This window comes from Pyricularia grisea (assembly GCF_004355905.1).
Source record: "Pyricularia grisea strain NI907 chromosome Unknown Pyricularia_grisea_NI907_Scaffold_2, whole genome shotgun sequence".
Classification (NCBI taxonomy): Eukaryota; Fungi; Ascomycota; class Sordariomycetes; order Magnaporthales; family Pyriculariaceae; genus Pyricularia; species Pyricularia grisea.
The window spans coordinates 4,752,740-4,771,369 of NW_022156717.1; the positions used below are offsets into that span (position 1 = coordinate 4,752,740).

Here is an 18,630-nt window from a genome sequence, read left to right on the forward strand (position 1 = left end):
GCAAAAAAAAAAAAAAAAAAAAAAAAAAAACCGTGCTTTGTACATGTATGTATAAGTATCAAGCCACCTACCTAGATAGGTATAATTCATACAGCGCACACTTGATAATGGACTTCTGGTTCCAAACAACAGAAACCTTGCTTTTAGTAAACGAGACACGCGGCGCCTGCTGGTGCTGTCTGTGTCATTTGCTACCAAAAGCTACTCAGCGCCGGTAATACCTAAAGAGGGTAATTATGGGGATCGGGGATGGGATCTTGGGGGGAGGTTTTGCGGGTCTACCTACAGTGTTCAAGCCGCCTGTTCCCCCCAAGCCCCCAACGCTTCCCCCGCCGAAAAAAGGGACCCCCATACATACATAGTGCAAAGCACTGTCAGCGCTTACGTGGAGGGGGGAGGGAGATAGACCAACCTGAAAGTGTGGAGAAGATATGATACGCTAAACCAAAGCAGGAGTTCTTGTGACTAATGATAGTCTCACGTTTGGTTCCAAGTCGCTCAAAACTGGCTGGCATGTGGTGGTGAGTTTTTTGGTGTAAAAAACTGCTGTCGGAGGAAGGTGAGAGTTTTTGCCGACATGGGACGCATGGTCGGGACACTCGGGAGGGTCGCAATACCACAGTAAGAAGACTAAGGTGCTTTAGCACCTACCTAAGAGATACCTAAACGTGCCTGTGCAGTTCTGTCACTTCGGTGTCATTTTGGAATCGGAATTGATTTCCCCCCTATTTTTTTTTTTCTTTCTTTTTTTTCGGATTCCTCTTCAAACCCTGAATTACGTCATTTTTGTCTGTGGTAGTATGGACGACATCCTCGTTCAACCTTTTTTTTTATTTTATTTTTTTGCACACCTACCCCGAATTGAACCAGCTTAGTTTCCCCAACCGAGACTTTTTATTTTTGGCCATCTTCCCGTGTCGTCCGAGCTGATACGGGCTGCAATACACTGCAGCTGACCTAATTGCCTCAAGCTAACAACCTTACCTTAGCATGTTGGTACCTTGAGACGGCAGACTTCAATTGAATTCAGACTTGCCGCGATTGACGATTTGGTAGGCGCGGATAGGTTAACGTTCGGGGAAACCAAGGGTACCCTGTTGTAACTGGCCGACTACCGACACTCCCTTGTTTAACCCCCTCACCATCCATCCAGCCTGAATCGGAAATTCGTCTCTTTTTTTTTATTCGCGAGACATATCGGCTTTGGGTCCTTTTGCTACTGCTGTGCTGTACAGTCGGCTTAAACCTCGGGGCGACCGCTTTGGGAGACTTGCTCGAACCTGCAGATTCTTATTTTTTTTTTTTTTTTTTTTTCTTGTTTCATTGTGATTTTTAATCAATATTACTGCTTTCGGGTCCAAACTCGCCCCTGATTTGACCGGCCCGCTTACCTCGTGGAATACTGGGGACCAGTGGCAAGCAAGCCACGGCCGCTAGACTCGGACTCGGGTCGCTCAAACTAGTTCTGAGTCTAGGTCTTGCCGCGTCTCTTCCCAATCCTTCAAAAGTCCTTACACTTGAGTTGGTATCCTTATGAGCGTCGTCATAGCGTCGTTCTACTGAGCGGTTTACAGGAGAGAGACGCGCGTGCATACTTGACCTCGCTGTCGACCTGCGACCTGGGCCATCATTGTACTCCCCAAAAACCTTTGGCCTGCAGCTATGGAGAGCCAAATGATGGCGGCATCATCATCGTCGTCGTCGTCGTCCAAGCCCGCGCCTCTGCAAAGCGAGATGGCCGCGGGAGGCAGTGCAAGAGATAATGCCGCATCTGCGTCAACATCAGCTTCGGTTCCCAGGAAGAAATCACGGCGCGGTACCGATTCTTCAAATCAAAAACGGCGCTGTGTCAGCACCGCATGTATCGCATGCCGCAAACGCAAGAGTAAGTGCGATGGTGCCAACCCGAGTTGCGCCGCGTGCGCCAGCGTCTACGGCACCGAGTGTGTATATGACCCCAACTCGGATCACCGTCGTAAGGGCGTCTACAAGGAAAAGATCGACAGTATGAAGGCGCAGGGCTCCACGCTGCAGATTCTCATCGAGGCCATCCTCAATGCCGCCGAGGACGACGTGCCCGGAATTGTAAAGAGGATAAGGACATGCGACAGCCTCGATGCCGTCGCCGAAGCCATTGCCAAGGAGGAACGTGCTGCGGTTGCCAAGGAGGACGACGACTTTTCCTCCCGCATGGATGATGAGTACACGACGGACGTACCTACCGAGGGTGAAAGGGATCTCGCTCGCAAAATGGGCGAGCTACGGCTCGAAAACGGCCTTGTGCGCTTCATTGGCGGAACGTCTCATTTGATATACACTGGTGATCCACAAGAGTCGCACAGGAGACCAGAAACAGAAGGGCTTGCGCTCGACACCATGGACCCTTTAACCACATGGACCAGGGTCACCACCGATACCCATCTCATAATCCACCTACTGAACATGTACTTCAACTGGCACTACCCATACTTTACCGCCATCTCCAAGAAGCTCTTTTACAGGGACTTGTTAGAAGGCAAGCCGAGGTCGCCGCCCACCAGAACCACGTACTGCTCTTCGCTGCTCGTCAACGCAATACTGGCCCTGGCCTGTCACTTCACCAACGTGCCGGGCGCGTATGCATTACCAGGTGACAGCGGCACGAAAGGGGACCATTTTTTCGCCGAGGCCAAACGACTGATTGTGGAGAACGGCGAGTATGAGCAGCCACGGCTAACGACGGTTCAGGCTCTCGCTATCATGTCGGTTATCGAGGCGGGCAATGGGAGGGAAGCCAAGGGATGGGTGTATAGTGGCATGAGCTTCCGGATGGCTCAAGATATTGGACTGAACCTGGATCCCGGATCGATGGCGGCGTCAGGACTGGACGAAGAGGAGATCGATGCGCGACGAGTGACGTACTGGGGCTGCTTCCTGTTCGACAAATGCTGGTCCAACTATCTTGGAAGGTTACCACAACTGTTGAGGAGCAACTGCAACGTTCCCAAATACGACGTTTTCCCGACCGAGGACGCAGAGATGTGGTCACCTTACACGGATAGCGGCTACGACCAGTCATCGGAACAGCCATCTCGGGTCCGCGCTGTCGGACTCCAACTAGTGAAGCTCTCGGAGATCAGCAGTGACCTGCTTCTCTTTTTCTACCACCCCAAACACATCGGGAGGTCGAGTGGCAAGTCGGTCGAATTGAAAAAGCTGAGCGAACTACATCGACGACTCGAGGAGTGGCGGAAAGAATTGCCGGCCGAGTTTGAGCCCAAGGATGGCCAGCTACCAAACGTCATCCTGGTGCAGTACGTATATTCCCTGGGAGCAGTAAAACCAACCAGTCTACGACCCTTTTTTTTTTTTTTTGGAGATGCACGAACTAAAACTGACACACCTCTGATGATTTGTAGCATGTTCTTTCACCTCCAGTACATACACCTGTTCAGGCCGTTCCTGAGGTATGCCCCGGCAAACTCACCTCTTCCGGCACATGTGTCGCCTCGCCGTATATGCACTGCCAATGCTGGAGCCATCTCCAAGTTGATGCGATTGTACAAGAAGACGTACAACCTACACCAAATTCCCAACATAGCTGTGTACATGCTCCATTCGGCGTGCACAATACATTTACTGAACCTGCCAGAAAAGGCTGCCAGGCGGGATATCATTCACGGGGTGAAGCATCTTGAGGAGATGTCCGAAGATTGGCTCTGTGCGAGGAGGACTTTGAGCATCTTCAGTGTGCTGGCACGGAAATGGCACGTCGAGCTGCCTGCCGAGGCTTCAATCGTATTAAAACGTACAGATGAGAAGTACGGAACGTTCAATACGGCCGAGGTCCCATCTCCAAGCGTTTACGCCAACACGACACCCAGTGCTGGTTGCGGTTCCGCCGGCTCGCCCCTGAGCACGACCATGACGAATCTGCCTCAATCTGTAACTCAAGAACCGGACCAGAACCACCACCACCAGCAACAGCAGCAGCAGCAGCAACAACAACAACAACAACAACAACAACAACAACAACAACAACAACAACAACAACAACAACAACAACAACAATATGCGCCGGCCAGCATAAGTAGAAGGAATTCGAGGAGGGATTCACTGACGACGCCTCAGGACTCCTCCATGCATGCATCAATGCATTCTAGCATGCTAAATGGGTATGAATCGGTCCCGCGGGCAGTGAACAAGCAACAGCAGGCTATGTCCTCGCAGGTTCCAAAATCTTTACCTTACGCAACAGCCAACAATACGAATTGCGTGAGCTCAAATGTGCCAATCTCGATGGGCGATGCGATGGCTGCTATGAACTCGTGGGGAATGTCGCCCGTCTCTCAACAACAGACTCAGACGATACCAGCCTATCACCATCACCAGCATCAACAAGCACCACAGTCGCAGGGTCAATCACAGCGGCCACGTCAATACTCAGCGATGCATCACAATGGCCACAATGTAGCCGGGAACCCATCATCAGCAACTCGAGCTTCACCTACAACAACCAATCGCCAAGTGGCGCCGCAATTTCTAGGGACGCTTGACGGCCAGGAGTGGTTTCTGAAGGATAGCGTCAACTGGCATCAGAACTTTGAGGCGTGGGGGTTGGGCGATAACGTGCAGACCAACGTAGCCGGGCAGGGAGCGGGAGGAATGGGTGGACCCACGGGCACCGGAACCGGCATGGCTGACGCAGCAAGTATGTTCATGTTCAGGGGAGGTAATGGTATGCGTGACAACGATGGTGGGATCGATGTGTCTGTTTTTGACTCGCTTGATACCACCATGAATGGGCTGGATCACTTGTCTGGCCTTGAATGACGAGGTTTGTGATTTACTCAAGGTTTTGACGCTGGTCCATATATAAGATCGTGGTTTGTTGATGTAGAAGGGGGGTTTGGTATTTGGGCAATAATGTGGCCACTTTCGAGTAAATATTTTTTTCTTGGATTTTTTTCCGTGTTTATTGTTTATATTTTATATTTGTCTATTTTTTTGGCTGCAATACCATTTACTATTGGGTTCAAGGATGGGTAAAACCGGGCAAGGGGGAGTCAGGAAAACCCGGATATGGATGGTTTTGATTCTAGAGCGCGTTTTTGAGGGTGAATCTATTTATGTCGGTATTTATATCAACATTTTATCTTTTAACCCTTCAGTGTTTACCGCTGATGCTTCTCGTCCTCCATGACCCTCAACAGCTCCCTGAACTCGGCGGCCTCGGCCTCCATCTCGGCCATGGACCTCGCGACACGGTCGGCATCCTCAATCTTGGGGAACCCACCACCGGGCAGCGGCCTCCTCTGCGCCTCCCGCGAGTGGAGATCCCACAGCGCCCCACCGACGTTGCCGTCCTCGTTGGCCATGCCGACGTAAAGCTCGTCGGGCTCGCCGGCCCGGGCCGCGGCCTCTCCACCCTTGGGTCGCGGGATGACGTGAACGTGGACGTGCGGCACGGTCTGGCCCGCCTCGGGACCGTCCTGGACCGCGATGTTGAAAGACCCGCCGCCTTGGACGCTAGCAGCAGCAGCAGCAGCAGCAGAAGACGAAGACGATGGCGAAAAGTACTTTCGGGCGAGCATGTGCTGGATGCGCTGTACCGCGCTAAACAGATCCGTCAGCTCGACCGGGGTCAGATCCGTCAGGCGCCGGTGCGGGACCAGCGGGCACACCAGGACGTGGCCTGGGAGCAGGGGCTTGATGTTGACCAGGGCGAACGAGTGTGCGGTGCGGTGGAACACCTGCGTCGTCACCTCGTAGGGTCCAAACTTGGTCTCGGGCGCAGCCTGCGCGGGAGAGTTTGATGCCATCCTCCTGATTGGGACGGTTGTTTTGATGTTGTTATTTTTGGCGATGGTAGTAGCGGCAGTGGTGGTGGTGGTGCTGCTGCTGCTGGTTGGGATGACTCGTCGTCGATAGCTCCAGGCCGCTGAGGTGTGGTTGGGGATAATGCAGAGCCGCGCGGTGATTGACGATGGTGTTGGAATTTTTACCATATTTGTTACATGGATTTCACATCCGTGGATGATTTCATAAAGTAGATAATGACCCTTGTTTTTTTTTTATTCGGTTTTCAACGTCGATTTAGTGATTGGTTGATATGGTTCTCATTCTGCTGGTACGGGTGGTAATTTTTCCCCGGCAAGCCCGGGTACATACAGTACAGTACAAATTATGGTTCAAGACAGCGTCCCTATAAACAAACAATTCACGTCACTTTTACAATTGACGACTCGCCACAATTCTTCGCAAACCATAATTTTAGCTACGATGGATGCTATATGTAAAATCATACATTAAATACAAATTTTCATGAGATTTTACAGTCGTTAAATATTCCTTGAATCAATACGCCATGTCCCATGCAACCAAGCACTGGAGAAAACGACACAGACAACGAGTTGTTTACAGCGATCTGACAAGTAATATTCAGAATAGTAGGGCAAACTACATTCGCCTGGTCTAACAGATGGAAGCGCCAAAAAAGAATTTCACACCCATCGTATCCGAAAGTAAGAGATCGAGAAACCGTTCATCGAGGAGCACGTCCTTTGTTCCGAAGTCGACAGCATCAGATGGCCAACTATTCCCTCCGCGCAAATGTGTACGTAGTAGAGTGATGATGACTAGCTTCTCGGGGTGGTGTGTGTGTATTATTTTTTTATTTCTTTATCATACAACCCTGTACAACATCACATCCGAGCTTTGAGTACCTAGTCAGGCCCAGGACGTAAGCACTAGCTGGTGATTTTGCTCGTCGCAACGGTGATGCATCAGGTGCTAGTCAAGGGGTGGCGTCCCTGTGAGATAATGGAATTTTGGAATGCAGACAGGAGACCCTGACGATCATCACGTCGGAAAAGTGCCGGAGATAGATGCCCATCTATTTGCAACATTTAAATAGTTCCGCGCTGACAGCACTGTCCACCTTGCCACGTTGTGGCTGGCAAGTCAGTCCCATCACCTTTGTGAACCTCCTTCTCTATTATCGGACTGATTCTAACACAAACAACCCGAACTCCGCGATGTCCATGTCATGTGTGTATCACTTGCGTCCCAACCCACTCTAGATGGAGTCATATGCCAAACAACGACTCATCAGTTTTGTATACTCCGCGGGAAAACAACACAAACTACAAAAGAAAGGTTTAAGCCTAAATAAAGAGAGTAAATACTAGCCACGTCCTAATCTTACAGGGATAACCTCCTCGTCGGAAACGCCATCTTCGTAATCCCAGGTCCTAGCTGGAGTTGGCATGACGTCTTCATCGGTCACCTCCTTCATGTAAACTGTCACGATTTGAAGTTAGCTCGAGACCACACCAACAGAACGTAACACCCATCGAACGACGTGCACGAAAATTAGGTTGCCAACAACTTACCATGGGGCCTCAAAAGGAAGGCTAGCCACAGCGCGAGGCCAAAGAACACCACCAACAGCACGAAGACCGCCTGTGGGAATGACTCGACGGTCGCGGCATACAGCCCGCTGATGACCAACGGGAATATCACACGGGAAAGGGCATGCAACAGACCGATGGCACCGAGAAGAGACCCAACTTGGTCAGGTGGTACATGCTTGGTCAATGCCGACTGGGTGGTCGGAGCCACCAGCCCACCCATGGAGGCCACGACGGCGCTCACCAGAAACAAGGCCGGCGTCCTCACCAAGATATAACCGCCGACACCCAAGATGTCTGAGAAGATGGCGCCCCGCAGCAACCACATTTCCAGCCCGTCGGAGCCCGCATTGTTCTTCTCGATAGCGACGCCATGGCCCAGGCTTCTCAGGCGTGCGGCCGGTCGGATGCGGAACAAGTAGTTCAACGCCGGCAAGATCCCCAGGAGGGCACACACACGCACAAGTGACACCAGCGACACAAAGTTGGACGTCTCAAGGTTGCGCCAGCCAAACATCAATTCACTGTACAAGATCGTCACCTGGCCGGAACCCATGGAGGCGCCGAGGAACATGGTGTCGATGGTTGCCAGAAGAAGTAGGTTGCGTCGAACGGAAGCATTTGTGGCGCCTTTGGGGTATAGCACCTTGAGAGGCCTCAGGGGGTTCGGTGCACCTCTGATCGATGCTGCAGCCCTCCTGTACCAAGGCGCAGAGTTGCCAGTCCAAACAGCCACCCGCTTGGCCCGTCGGTCGCCATCCTCGGTGTGCCTCTCGCGAGCTATCAACTGCCTCTTCTGGGAGACCGACTCAGGAACTATGGTGAGCATCAGGGTGACAAAGCAAACGTGGCAGCCAACGGTCACGTAAAACACCGAGACCAGCTCGTGCGTCAACTTTTCAACCATGTAGCCGGCAAGCACGGGGCCAAATGCCAAGCCGATGTACAAGGCCGAGTGTAGGTACCCGATAGCAACGCCGCGCTTCCGAGGAGGTGTACAGTCGGACACGTACGAGTGACCGACCACCGATGCCGCAGTAAAGGACCCGCCGAGTCCGTCAAACGCGGCGGCAACCAGTAGCCAGTTGAGGTGGACTACCTCAGGAAACTTGACGGCAAGGATCACAACAATCTCTCCAATGATGCCTCCGGCTGAAGCGACCACCAACAGACGCCTTCGACCGTAGCGGTCAGACAGGGAGCCGATCCTGGGAACGGTAAAGGCGCTCAGCAGACCGGTGATGAGATTCATCGCCATCATGAATGTGGCAGCCTCTCTTTGTACACGGGCTTGAGTCGGTCCAGAGCTGCACTGCGCGTCATCAAGGCCAGGGACTACTGGAATGAAGACGAAGCCGGGATCTGATTGCGCACGTTCCGACAAGTAGCGATTACAGACAAGATCCAAGATCCTAACATGGGCGGCTGTTTAGTCTTCTGCTGGCCAACCAACCACGAGGAAGTCGCATGGAGTTGGGGAAGCTTACATGTTAAGCTTTGGGACTATAGAACCACCAAAGGCGAGGGTAAATAGCAAATATGGCCCTATCAGCCAGTAAACCTGGACGTCGGTTGACACGTCAGTACACGTTTCAGAGGGTAAATAAATAAATTCATGGCTCCGGGATACACGCGGGGACAGTGTGCGCATACCGAAGGTCTCCTCCATCGGGGAACCTGATTAAACTCGTCGTCGCCAAGCCAATCGGCTCCGTCTCCGGTCGCGGCTATTTCAGACCGATCTTGGGACGGAAAGTCATCACGGGTACCGGTGCCGGAACCTAGTAGCGACGTCGATTCGGTCAAGCTCCCTTGGGCGCTTATCCCCGCAGCGCCGTAATTGTTGGACGACATCTCGTCCGTTGAATATGCAGGCTGGGTGCACTGCCAAGTGGCAAATGGTTGATGTTATGTGCCTTGCCGATTCAAGTTGGTCATGAAAATCACGGACAAGAAAATAAAAATAAAAATAAAAAAAGGGATCGCAGATAGGCGTTGCGATTCAAACAAACAAAGCAAATAAAATGTATGCGGTTGGCATCAGTGACGAGTCGATTTGTCTCTGTCGTCATTCGAGACAATAATACCCGATAACCCCGAAAAAAAGCCCTGCAAAGAGGGTCGGTATTTGCTGTCAAGAATGAATTTTTACCGCAACATCGGCTGGCGGTATCTGCAAGGAAATGATTTCAAAATGACGCCCGTATGGATTCCGAAATCTGAGCAAATCCCACGTGGGCTAAAGGGGTGGCCCACGATACTGCGATCTGTTTGTTGATTGATGATAGTTTGACAGTGGGTGACAGGGGAATCGCAGCCAAAGTCAGGCCCAGTTCCTCAAATCCAACAAAGAAGATTAGATGGTGGAAGGGTGAGCCCTGACCCTGGATTCAGCTAAAGCAATGTGAACTCGGGACGCGAACGAGGTGACAGCTCGAGCACGAGGTGGGGACAAAACTGCAAGCTAGGTTCGGACGAAAGATAAAAGAAAAAAAAGGGTTCGGTCTTCATCAACACCCGAGTCAAATAAAATTGCAATCAGGCGAAACAACCTAAAAAAACAAGACCTAGGTTCTCGGAATTCACGTAGTATATGTACCTACCTCGCTGTATGGAGGATTTTCAACAGCAAAATACCTACCTACCTACCTTCGGAACATCGGGGTGGGTTTTACCCCGTCTCTTACTTCTTTGTCCTCTGCTTGTTCATTTTTTTCAAGCTCCAAATACAGTACGCCGGGCCAAACACAGTACGCCGGGCCAAACACAGTATGCCGGGTCCAAATACAGCAAGGCATGTCGAACTTGGCGTTATCGTTTCTGAATTGTATTTCAAAGCAATGCGAAACGTGGCCAACGAATGCCGACGCGACAGCTGGGGTATTGGGGCAATCAACGACCAGAGTTGCACCAATGAACCACCGAGCTGCCTAATCGATGACGAAAGTGCCACTTTTTGTAAGTGCAAGCGTTCCTTGCAGGTTTAAGGCACTGGCCAGTGGAGAGGAACTGTCCTGTACCACCTCACCTACCGGTAGTCCGTACAGTACCTTACCTTGCTTACCTACCTGGAAGCTACCTACTGAATTTCACCTTCTGGAGGGGCACGTGGGGTGATGCAGGCGCCAAGCATTAGTCGGGTTGTGGGGGAATGCATGCTTTACTAGGTATCTAGGTAGATAAGTACAGTAGGTAGGTAGCCCACGGCACCAAAGCTAACCAACCCCATGTTCAAAGCTACTCCATGATCTGCATTCCTATTCAATGTCCATAAGCTTAAAACTACTTTATCGTGTATAAATTCACTTGTTTCGATAATACAAGCCCCATGCGATATACGCTATCATCTTGGACAACCCCGAAAAAACGCCGTACACAGCACCAGCCGCAGCTGCTGTTCCCAACTTACATACAGGGTAGCCTTTTGGAAGAGAGACGCGACGAATCAAAAAAAATGTTAACAACATAATTGACATATCCGTGGAGTTATTAGAAGAATAATAGAGACAGAGAGAGAAAGTCTTTACCTAAGTTTTGTGCCATTGCTGCAAAAGCAACCCCTCCCAGCGCATCCCATGCCACCGTTGTGATCCACAAGATCAACGTTCTTGAGTAGTGGAAGGTGTTGGTTGACTCGCCGCTGAATTTGTCTTCTTTTCTGTACCTGTTGACAGCTAAACACAACAGCACCAAACCATTGTCAGCTAGATATTTCCAGATGAGATTACATCAAAGGCGGCTATTTGTCCCTGAAACTAACCAAAATACATCCCATAACCCTCCGGCAACTGCAGTGGCAGCGCAGCCACTAGTGCAGCTCTGAGAAGCTCCGTGGGAGCTGTTTGACTCGCAAAAGAAGGTAAATCATTAGCATGCTTTCTTCCCCAGAAAGCTTGAAAAAAAAGACTTTTAACCCTTCAATCTACTTTACTCACTGTCTCCTATAAGCGCATACGACACCTGCGCTGTCACGAGGACGCATATGCCAAATATCGTCGCCATGATGATCATCAGCATCGTCGCCGCGACGCTGGTCAGGTTTGCCAATCCCAGAAACCCGAGAAATGCCAAGATTCCTGCCTTGGTGGCTCCCGCCTGTGCGCCGAGGCCGAGGGCTTCTGCCGTCACGGGTTTGCCTTCGACGTGTGCCCCGGCGGCGACCGCTGCGGGGCCGGCTGCGGCGTTGAAGGCGATGTCGATCGCCGAGAGGACGACGAATAGGACAACTTTTGTGACGAGTGTTACATTTAGTACTTTGTCTTTTTTTCCCCCTGGTCTTATCCTTTGGTGTGACAATGGGTAAGACGACGTACCTGTCCAGATGCGGTCGATTGGGTGCATCATTTTTACGTTTTTTTTTTCTCTCCTTTTTTTGCACACTATGTGCACGAGAACCAAAAGAAGGTGTATTTCGAAAGAAGGAAAAAGAACGAGCCTAGAAATGTGCAAAGTATTGTATTACATTCATTGTTCTGGCAACTGATGACATCGTTGCGGCAAAAGGGGGCCAAAAGGGGATTTGCGACGAAAAGTGTAAAAGCCGAGGCCGAACATCAGAGAGAAAAACAAATCAACGCCGTCGATGCTGAAACAAGGCATAAAGAGTCAGTCCGTCTTGAAATAAGAAAACGAGATTCACAATTTTTGCCTGAACACATTGGATTGGCCTCAGCCACGCATTTCTAAATTGGTACTGGAGGGGGTTTGTGCGTCCCTGCTGACACTGCAGGATTCCCTGGAACCGATAGTGTGGATGGCACAGCCAGCCAATTGGTGCAAAACTATAATGTCAAAGGTTCAGCTGCTGCCGCCGCCGCTGCTGCTGCTGCAATCTCTTACCCTGCCGTCTTACCCTTTGCGAAGGAAGAGTGGTTCAGCGAGGTCAGGCTGGGGTCGGGCTTCTTGGAGGGCTTTTGTTTTTCTTTTCTGTCCACGTTGTATTTAAGTCTGAGCGATACCAAGGTGGTCAGCGTCTCACGGTTCTGATTGTTACCAAATCCAAACACGTTCAGGAACAATCAGATTTGAGTAGGTTATACGCCTTCCTGGACAGAGTTTCATGCGTATGACTTGAAGACCGACAATCTTGAATGAAACAATCATGGTGTAGCACATCCTGGATCAACGCGGTAGGTTTTATATAATGTTGGACAAGCCAGACGACTACGAGCCATGGATTCGACAGAAGCCGGCTGCGAAATAGCAGCGAATGCGGATGTCAGCGGCGTTGGTGTAAGTTCCATAAAACCTGCCATCCCAGTCGTTCGGACCGCCGTACCCGACACTTACAAACCCAATTCTTTTTTCTTTTTTTTGTTCATATAATATCAGATCAGAGTATCGATATACGCACTGTGCCTCACCGGAAAGCTCTTCAGCTACCTGGTCAAGATCCTCGTGCGCGAGCGGGCCAACTCGGAAGACTTCTCCCGGAGCACTGTCGCCGCGCTCAGCCTGCAGGGCCTGTCGCTGCTGTGCACGGCCGTCGTGCAGACCTTTCAGGGCCAGCTCACGCTCTTCCACGCCGTCGTCGTGTTGCACATGCTGGCCCTGCTGGGCATAAACCTGGCCTCTCGCGGCCTGTACCGCGGTAACGAGATGGCGCGCCACGTCGTCGACGCCGTCATCATCGCTGCCGCCGTCGTAGTCTTTGTCGCCTTCAACATCTACGTCTGGGTCAACGCCCCGAGCTTCGGCCCACAGCCAGAGTGTAACGCCTTCACCGTGTACGTCGTCTTTGGCGTCAGGGTCCGCGCCGTCGACCCCGTCTTTCGCTACGTCGCCCTGGCCACGCTCGCCGTGGGGCCGGGTGCCTTTGTCATGCTCCTCATACTGGGCATTCCCTCGTTGGGCCTGGCGCTTTGCTGCAGGGCGAGTCGGCGGCGCGCGGGTGACGGGTCAGGTGTGGGAATTCATCGAAATAGGAATGGGATCTCATGCTTGAGCGGTCACTGCAGCATTGCCTGGACCGAACCGAACTCGGGGGCGGCTTCGAACATGGACGCTGGGGAAGACGATTATGTATCAGAGTTTTTACGCGTCGTGGCGTATTTGGCCTTCTCCATCTATGCCATCGTGTCCCTGGAGCAAATGATCAATGCCAACAAGGTGGCTGCCGAGGAGAGCGAGTGGACTTTTGGCCAGGTAATCGCCATTTTTTTACTAGCCGGCACTCTCTACGAGCTTCTCGGCGTTCTCATCTCCAACTATGGAAGCAAGCAGCGCCAAGCTGCAAATCCAGTCGGTATTTCCCTAGGTTCAGTTCACTGAGTATATGTTGTGGTCGACTCACCTGCCAGTTGAGTTTTGTCCACACGACTGAATAATGTACATGAGATCTCGAGACTTTTGTCTTAGCCTGCCTGTATTCCGACAATTGGTGATCTGCTTTTCTTATAATGTTCAAATATGTTTACATAGATGTATATCACAAAAAGAAGGGGGAAAAAAAAAGAAAATGCCGATAGGCAGGCTCAACCCACAGGCGGTCCTCATGCACCAGAGAACCTCGCCTGCTGGCTGGCGAAAAACTTCTTCGACTCTAAACACCTCTCGCTCTTGCAGCCGGGGCAGCGCAGACCCATCTGGGTCGAGCAAGCGAGGCCGCTATGGAGGTGCTCCTTGGCAATATCAGCCAAGGCCTTGATAAAGACCTGGCTACCGTTTAGGCTCTCTACGCGCTTGACCGTATCGGGGTGTCCAGAGTCCCCAATAACTTCTTGATCGAGTTCAAACAACGTCTCGATGTGGTCAGATGTAAATGCGATTGGGATCAGAACAATGTCTTTCTGGCCCTTGGAAACATATTCCTCAACCGAAGTTGAGGTTTGAGGCCCAAGCCATGGCTGGGGGCCAACCTGCGACTGCCAGCAAAGACGGTAGGGGTTTGAGAATCCCAATCGCTGCATCACACCGTAGACGGTGGCCGCAACCTCGGCTGGGTAGGGATCTCCTGTGAGTCCGTCAGTATACGCCATCGTCTGTCGACTCCTAGCGTGTAAAAGAATTAAAACTCACCTCTGTTTACCACAGTCATAGGGAGACTGTGGGCTGAAAACATCAGCACGACCTTGTTTCTCCTTTCCTCTGGGTACTCAGCCAGCTTCGCCTCAATATTCTGGGCGAAAGCTTCCACTAAGCCCGCATGGACGGGCCATCGGTCAATGACGCTCCACTGTATTGTGCCATCGTTCACCTTTGAGAGCGCCGCGGATGAGCCACCATCAACATCCGCCGACTTGCCCTCGAGCCTTTGCCTCCACTTCCACAGCTCGTTCAGGCTGCTTCCCGTCGTCGAGCACGAGTACTGCGGGTACTGCGTGAACGCAACCGCCCTACCGCCCTTGCCGTTGCCGAAGCCGTCCGCCAAAAGGCGATTGTACATCTCCTCGGTCAGCGGATTCGCGTAGCGGAAGGCGACGTAGGGCTTATGCGGCGCCGTCTCGGGAGAGATCTTGTCGAGCAGCTTGCACATCTCGGCGTTCTGGTGCTCGGACCATTTACGAATCGGCGAACCACCTCCAATGGCTGCATACTGTTCCTGGATTTTGGGTGTTCTTCGCTTCGAAATCCATTGCGCCAGGTACTTTTGCAACGGGCCGAAGGGGATCAGGTCGGCGTCGGACTGTTACAAGCGCCACCGGAATGTACGTTAGTTTTACAGGTTTAAAACTTTGTCAATGGCCGGATTTTGGCATACAAAAAGCCTGAGAAGGAAGTCATGGACCTCCTCGGTAGTCGAGGGGCCTCCCATGTTCAGAAAGACCATGGCCGTTGGGCCCTTGGATCCTGTGGCATCTTGCGTGACGGGGGGCACTGGCGTCGCAAATGCCCTGGTCTGAATAGCCGTCGAAGGTAATGTCCTTAGGCCATTGGCAGCAAAGCGAGATGATCCGGTTTGCGAAAGCGTTTGGCAAAGCTGCCTCGCTGGTTGGCGCATCGCCACCATTATTGCGTGTATGATCACAGTGGGAGAAAACCTCCTGTCGCTAAAGCTGAACAGGTAAAGCTACCTAGTTAGGTAGGTAAGGTACTTGAGCTGGCACTTGAAAACGATTCAGTAATTACCGGCGATCCTGAGAGGATATGTCGGACTTGTCAAGACAAAGTTCTGTGATGTAAATAAAGAGCCTAGAAACGCCACGACAGTTGGATTTGTGGCAGATTTTGCTCTTGTCGGAGAGCCCGGGATAATTCCAAAAGTCACTTTTTGGGGCGGAATTGTCAAAGACGCCGTCTTTGCGATGATCTCAGAGCATTGGTACGACCTTCCATGCGCGCCCCACTACGGAGGAGCTTCCCCTGCCAATTGACAGCCATTACGAATCAGACGAGCGAGGCAAGAACAGGGGACGAACGAGCGAGGATCGACGAGACCGATCGATCGTGCTGAGAAACACGTGACCGCGCGCTTCAAAGACTAGGGTCCGCGTTGCTGCCTAGAGTAGGTCGCGTCCGCTTCCTTATCCATATATCAACTCAGGATTCATCGAACATCACTCATTTGAACAAGGAGAAGAGAACAAAATATAAGGAAACAGTTACACTGTTACACTGTACCTGATACGCCGCAATCATGGCTGCGGATAAATACCGTCAAGATGCGGAAGATGATGTAGAAGCTGACGAGGAAATGGACGAATCTGTTTGTTACTCACGACGTCTGGAGATACCGCTCTAATATCATATACTGACAAAATTTTAGGACTACAAAACTCAGAAAGACGCCATATTATTTGCCATTGACGTGAGCAAGTCTATGCTGGAGGATCCCGAGCATAGCAGCTCCAAGAAGGCGGATAACGACAGTCCTCTCACCGCGGCACTCAAATGCGCCAACCAAATCATGCAGCAGCGCATCATTGCGTCGCCAAAAGACATGATGGGAATTTTACTCTTCAATACGGAACGCACAAAGCTGCGTGACGTTTCCAGTGGCGGATCTTACCCGCACTGCTACCTTTACTTGGATCTCGACATACCCGAAGCAGAGGATGTCAAGATGCTCAGGAGCCTGGTTGAGGAGGGTGAAGACCCAGATGGCGCTCTGGTGCCGTCTGAGGAACCTGCAACTATGGCAAATGTGCTATTTTGTGCCAACCAAACTTTTACAACCAAGGCGCCCAATTTTGGCTCTCGGCGTCTCTTTATCATCACCGACAATGACGACCCACACTCGGGAGACAAGGCAGCTCGGGCGTCTGCTGCAGTTCGAGCCAAGGACCTTTACGATCTTGGAGTCATCATCGAGCTATTCCCCATCAGTAAGGGTGATAGGAAGTTTGATTTGGCCAAATTTTACGATGTGAGTCGCCGTAAACACCATCAACCTTTACTACAAACGAGCAGAAGAACGGGCCTCCGAGCTTTTGTGTCTCTTCTGTACGAGGATCATGCCTAACGCAAGTACAGGACATCATTTACCGTGACCCAACCGCAGAAGCAGACGAGATTAAGCATGCCAAGTCAGGTGAGGGCCTGAACCTTTTGAGCTCTCTCATCTCAAACATCAACTCGAAGCAGACGCCAAAACGTGCTTATTTCTCCCACCTTCCATTTGAAGTGGCGCCAGGTTTGACCATCTCGGTCAAGGGCTACATCCCGTTGCATGTCCAAAAGCCAGCACGGACGACGTGGGTACATACGGCCGGCGAAAAGGCAGAGCTTGCCTTGCCAGAAACGACCAAAATGGAGGTGTCCGACAGTTCACGGACAGTAGAAAAGTCGGAACTGAAGAAGGCATACAAATTTGGAGGAGACTATATTCATCTTACACCCGAAGAGACGGCGCAGCTGAAAGACTGGGGTGGTCATGTCCTTCGTATAATTGGTTTCAAGCCACAATCAATGATTCCAAAATGGGCATCGATCAAGAAGTCGACGTACATATTTCCGGCAGAGGAGGATCATGTCGGTTCGACCCGCGTGTTTTCGGCTCTGTGGAAAAAGCTGCTCAAGGACGACAAAGTTGGCTTGGCGTGGTTCGTCGCGCGTGTAAACGCTAACCCGGTGCTGGTGGCTATCATTCCGTCTAAGAGGCCTTCTGATGAAGAGTCCGGTACCAAGTTCCTCCCTGCGGGATTGTGGCTATACACTCTCCCTTTTGCCGATGATCTCCGAGAGACGGACAAGAGGGACATGATCAAGGCGCCGGAAGAGCTGACGGCAAAGATGCGAAAGGTAGTAGGCAACCTCCACTTACCAAAGGGAACCTATGACCCGGCCAGATATCCAAATCCGGCCTTGCAGTGGCACTACAAGATCCTACAGGCGCTCGCACTCGACGAGGAGGTGCCTGAACAAGGGGATGACCCGACCCTGCCCAAGTTCAAGGCCATCGCGAAGCGCGTGGGTGGCGCCATCGCCGAGATCAACGAGGACCTCGAAGATGCTGCCAGGGTCGCACAGGGACAGCGCGCACTGAAGCGAGAACATGATGCAGATGAAGAGGATGAGAAGAAACCAGCCAAGAAATCGAGGATTGCGGTGGCCACGTCGGCCAAATCTGGGGCTGCTACGAGTGATTCACAGCTCAAGGCGGCGCATCAGCAAGATAATCTTGGCAAGATGACAGTAGCCGATCTCAAGGCCATATTGACCTCCAAGGGCATCAGTCCTGTGGGAAAGAAGGCTGAGCTGGTTGAGAAGCTGGAGCAGTGGATCGAGGGTAATCTGTGAATGATCTGGATGATGCTGTACGACTGAGAGGAAAATCGGAAGTTTTCTGAATTTGTGAATATGCGTTTGGGTCTGTGCAGGATGCATGTTGGGCGTAGGTGTTTGGTTTGCGAATTCTATGGGTCGGTATGAATTAGGAAATTAGGAGGCGTGTAAAACGAGATAGCTACAGTAGACTATGTGCTAGTTGTAGTGGATGGTGATAATCCATAGTCTGTGTAAATAAGATTTTCTGATGGAAAAAAGCACGATCAATACTGGAAAGACATAGTAATCAGCATTATGAAGTTAAGATTTGCGAGGTGTTCAAGATGGAACAGGAATAAAATAAAAAATAAAAAATAAAAGATAAAAAGTCAAAGACCGCTGTCGTGAGCTAAAGTGTGATTTTTGGAGAAACCAAAGCTGGGGTAGCTGGTCTGCCGGCCGTGCCGTGTACAAGGGAAAAAGTTGTACCCCACGTGAGTGCCGCTGACCCAAACGCGCTGCCTCCACTTGCGCGTTGCGGACCAATTGACGCACTTCTTTGAACCTCGAACAGAGCCGACGGACGGTCCCGATA

General features: G+C 51.4%; 7 protein-coding genes across 7 annotated transcripts; 3 read left to right on the forward strand and 4 right to left on the reverse strand.

The window, feature by feature from the left end:
- Positions 1-1,662: 1,662 nt before the first annotated feature.
- On the forward strand, positions 1,663-4,812 carry PgNI_03984 (uncharacterized protein; the record flags this gene model as incomplete). Its single annotated transcript, XM_031124036.1, has 2 exons — positions 1,663-3,293; positions 3,399-4,812. The coding sequence occupies 2 exons, from the start codon at positions 1,663-1,665 to the stop codon at positions 4,810-4,812; spliced, it is 3,045 nt and encodes a 1,014-aa protein (XP_030985020.1).
- Positions 4,813-5,153: 341 nt separating this feature from the next.
- On the reverse strand, positions 5,154-5,987 carry PgNI_03985 (uncharacterized protein; the record flags this gene model as incomplete). The annotated part of the gene is made up of 1 exon (XM_031124037.1): positions 5,154-5,987. One exon carries the CDS (start codon positions 5,985-5,987, stop codon positions 5,154-5,156), a length of 834 nt encoding a protein of 277 aa, XP_030985019.1.
- An 893-nt stretch (positions 5,988-6,880) lies between these two features.
- Positions 6,881-10,095, reverse strand: PgNI_03986 (uncharacterized protein). Its single transcript, XM_031124038.1, has 4 exons — positions 9,045-10,095; positions 8,879-8,952; positions 7,374-8,803; positions 6,881-7,281 (listed from the first exon to the last, which is right to left on the reverse strand). The coding sequence occupies exons 1-4, from the start codon at positions 9,243-9,245 to the stop codon at positions 7,166-7,168; spliced, it is 1,821 nt and encodes a 606-aa protein (XP_030985018.1). The 5' UTR covers positions 9,246-10,095; the 3' UTR covers positions 6,881-7,165.
- Positions 10,096-10,556: 461 nt separating this feature from the next.
- On the reverse strand, positions 10,557-12,021 carry PgNI_03987 (uncharacterized protein). The gene is made up of 3 exons (XM_031124039.1): positions 11,705-12,021; positions 11,152-11,617; positions 10,557-11,065 (listed from the first exon to the last, which is right to left on the reverse strand). The coding sequence occupies exons 1-2, from the start codon at positions 11,733-11,735 to the stop codon at positions 11,319-11,321; spliced, it is 330 nt and encodes a 109-aa protein (XP_030985017.1). The 5' UTR covers positions 11,736-12,021; the 3' UTR covers positions 10,557-11,065; positions 11,152-11,318.
- Positions 12,022-12,245: 224 nt separating this feature from the next.
- PgNI_03988 (uncharacterized protein) lies at positions 12,246-15,744 on the reverse strand. Its single transcript, XM_031124040.1, has 3 exons — positions 15,091-15,744; positions 14,409-15,015; positions 12,246-14,343 (listed from the first exon to the last, which is right to left on the reverse strand). Exons 1-3 carry the CDS (start codon positions 15,337-15,339, stop codon positions 13,883-13,885), a joined length of 1,317 nt encoding a protein of 438 aa, XP_030985026.1. The 5' UTR covers positions 15,340-15,744; the 3' UTR covers positions 12,246-13,882.
- Positions 12,564-13,661, forward strand: PgNI_03989 (uncharacterized protein; the record flags this gene model as incomplete). Its single annotated transcript, XM_031124041.1, has 2 exons — positions 12,564-12,623; positions 12,723-13,661. The coding sequence occupies 2 exons, from the start codon at positions 12,564-12,566 to the stop codon at positions 13,659-13,661; spliced, it is 999 nt and encodes a 332-aa protein (XP_030985025.1).
- Positions 15,745-15,879: 135 nt separating the features above from the next.
- On the forward strand, positions 15,880-18,313 carry PgNI_03990 (uncharacterized protein). Its single transcript, XM_031124042.1, has 3 exons — positions 15,880-16,035; positions 16,096-16,695; positions 16,803-18,313. The coding sequence occupies exons 1-3, from the start codon at positions 15,967-15,969 to the stop codon at positions 18,066-18,068; spliced, it is 1,935 nt and encodes a 644-aa protein (XP_030983769.1). The 5' UTR covers positions 15,880-15,966; the 3' UTR covers positions 18,069-18,313.
- Positions 18,314-18,630: the final 317 nt, after the last annotated feature.

What these genes read in the sequence shown, in the direction of transcription:
- PgNI_03986 (XM_031124038.1), bottom strand. Translation starts at nt 9,245, where the DNA reads ATGTCGTCCAACAATTACGGCGCTGCGGGGATAAGCGCCCAAGGGAGC. An exon ending in CCCGATGGAGGAGACCTTCG is followed by an intron (nt 8,953 to 9,044) that starts GTATGCGCACAC and finishes ACCGACGTCCAG; the next exon opens with GTTTACTGGCTGATAGGGCC. An exon ending in CTTCCTTTTGAGGCCCCATG is followed by an intron (nt 7,282 to 7,373) that starts GTAAGTTGTTGG and finishes AAATCGTGACAG; the next exon opens with TTTACATGAAGGAGGTGACC.
- PgNI_03987 (XM_031124039.1), bottom strand. Translation starts at nt 11,735, where the DNA reads ATGATGCACCCAATCGACCGCATCTGGACAG. An exon ending in AATCGACCGCATCTGGACAG is followed by an intron (nt 11,618 to 11,704) that starts GTACGTCGTCTT and finishes TCGTCACAAAAG; the next exon opens with TTGTCCTATTCGTCGTCCTC.
- PgNI_03988 (XM_031124040.1), bottom strand. Translation starts at nt 15,339, where the DNA reads ATGGTGGCGATGCGCCAACCAGCGAGGCAGCTTTGCCAAACGCTTTCG. An exon ending in ACTTCCTTCTCAGGCTTTTT is followed by an intron (nt 15,016 to 15,090) that starts GTATGCCAAAAT and finishes CGCTTGTAACAG; the next exon opens with TCCGACGCCGACCTGATCCC. An exon ending in TATGACTGTGGTAAACAGAG is followed by an intron (nt 14,344 to 14,408) that starts GTGAGTTTTAAT and finishes ACGGACTCACAG; the next exon opens with GAGATCCCTACCCAGCCGAG.
- PgNI_03990 (XM_031124042.1), top strand. Translation starts at nt 15,967, where the DNA reads ATGGCTGCGGATAAATACCGTCAAGATGCGGAAGATGATGTAGAAGCT. An exon ending in ACGAGGAAATGGACGAATCT is followed by an intron (nt 16,036 to 16,095) that starts GTTTGTTACTCA and finishes ACAAAATTTTAG; the next exon opens with GACTACAAAACTCAGAAAGA. An exon ending in ATTTGGCCAAATTTTACGAT is followed by an intron (nt 16,696 to 16,802) that starts GTGAGTCGCCGT and finishes ACGCAAGTACAG; the next exon opens with GACATCATTTACCGTGACCC.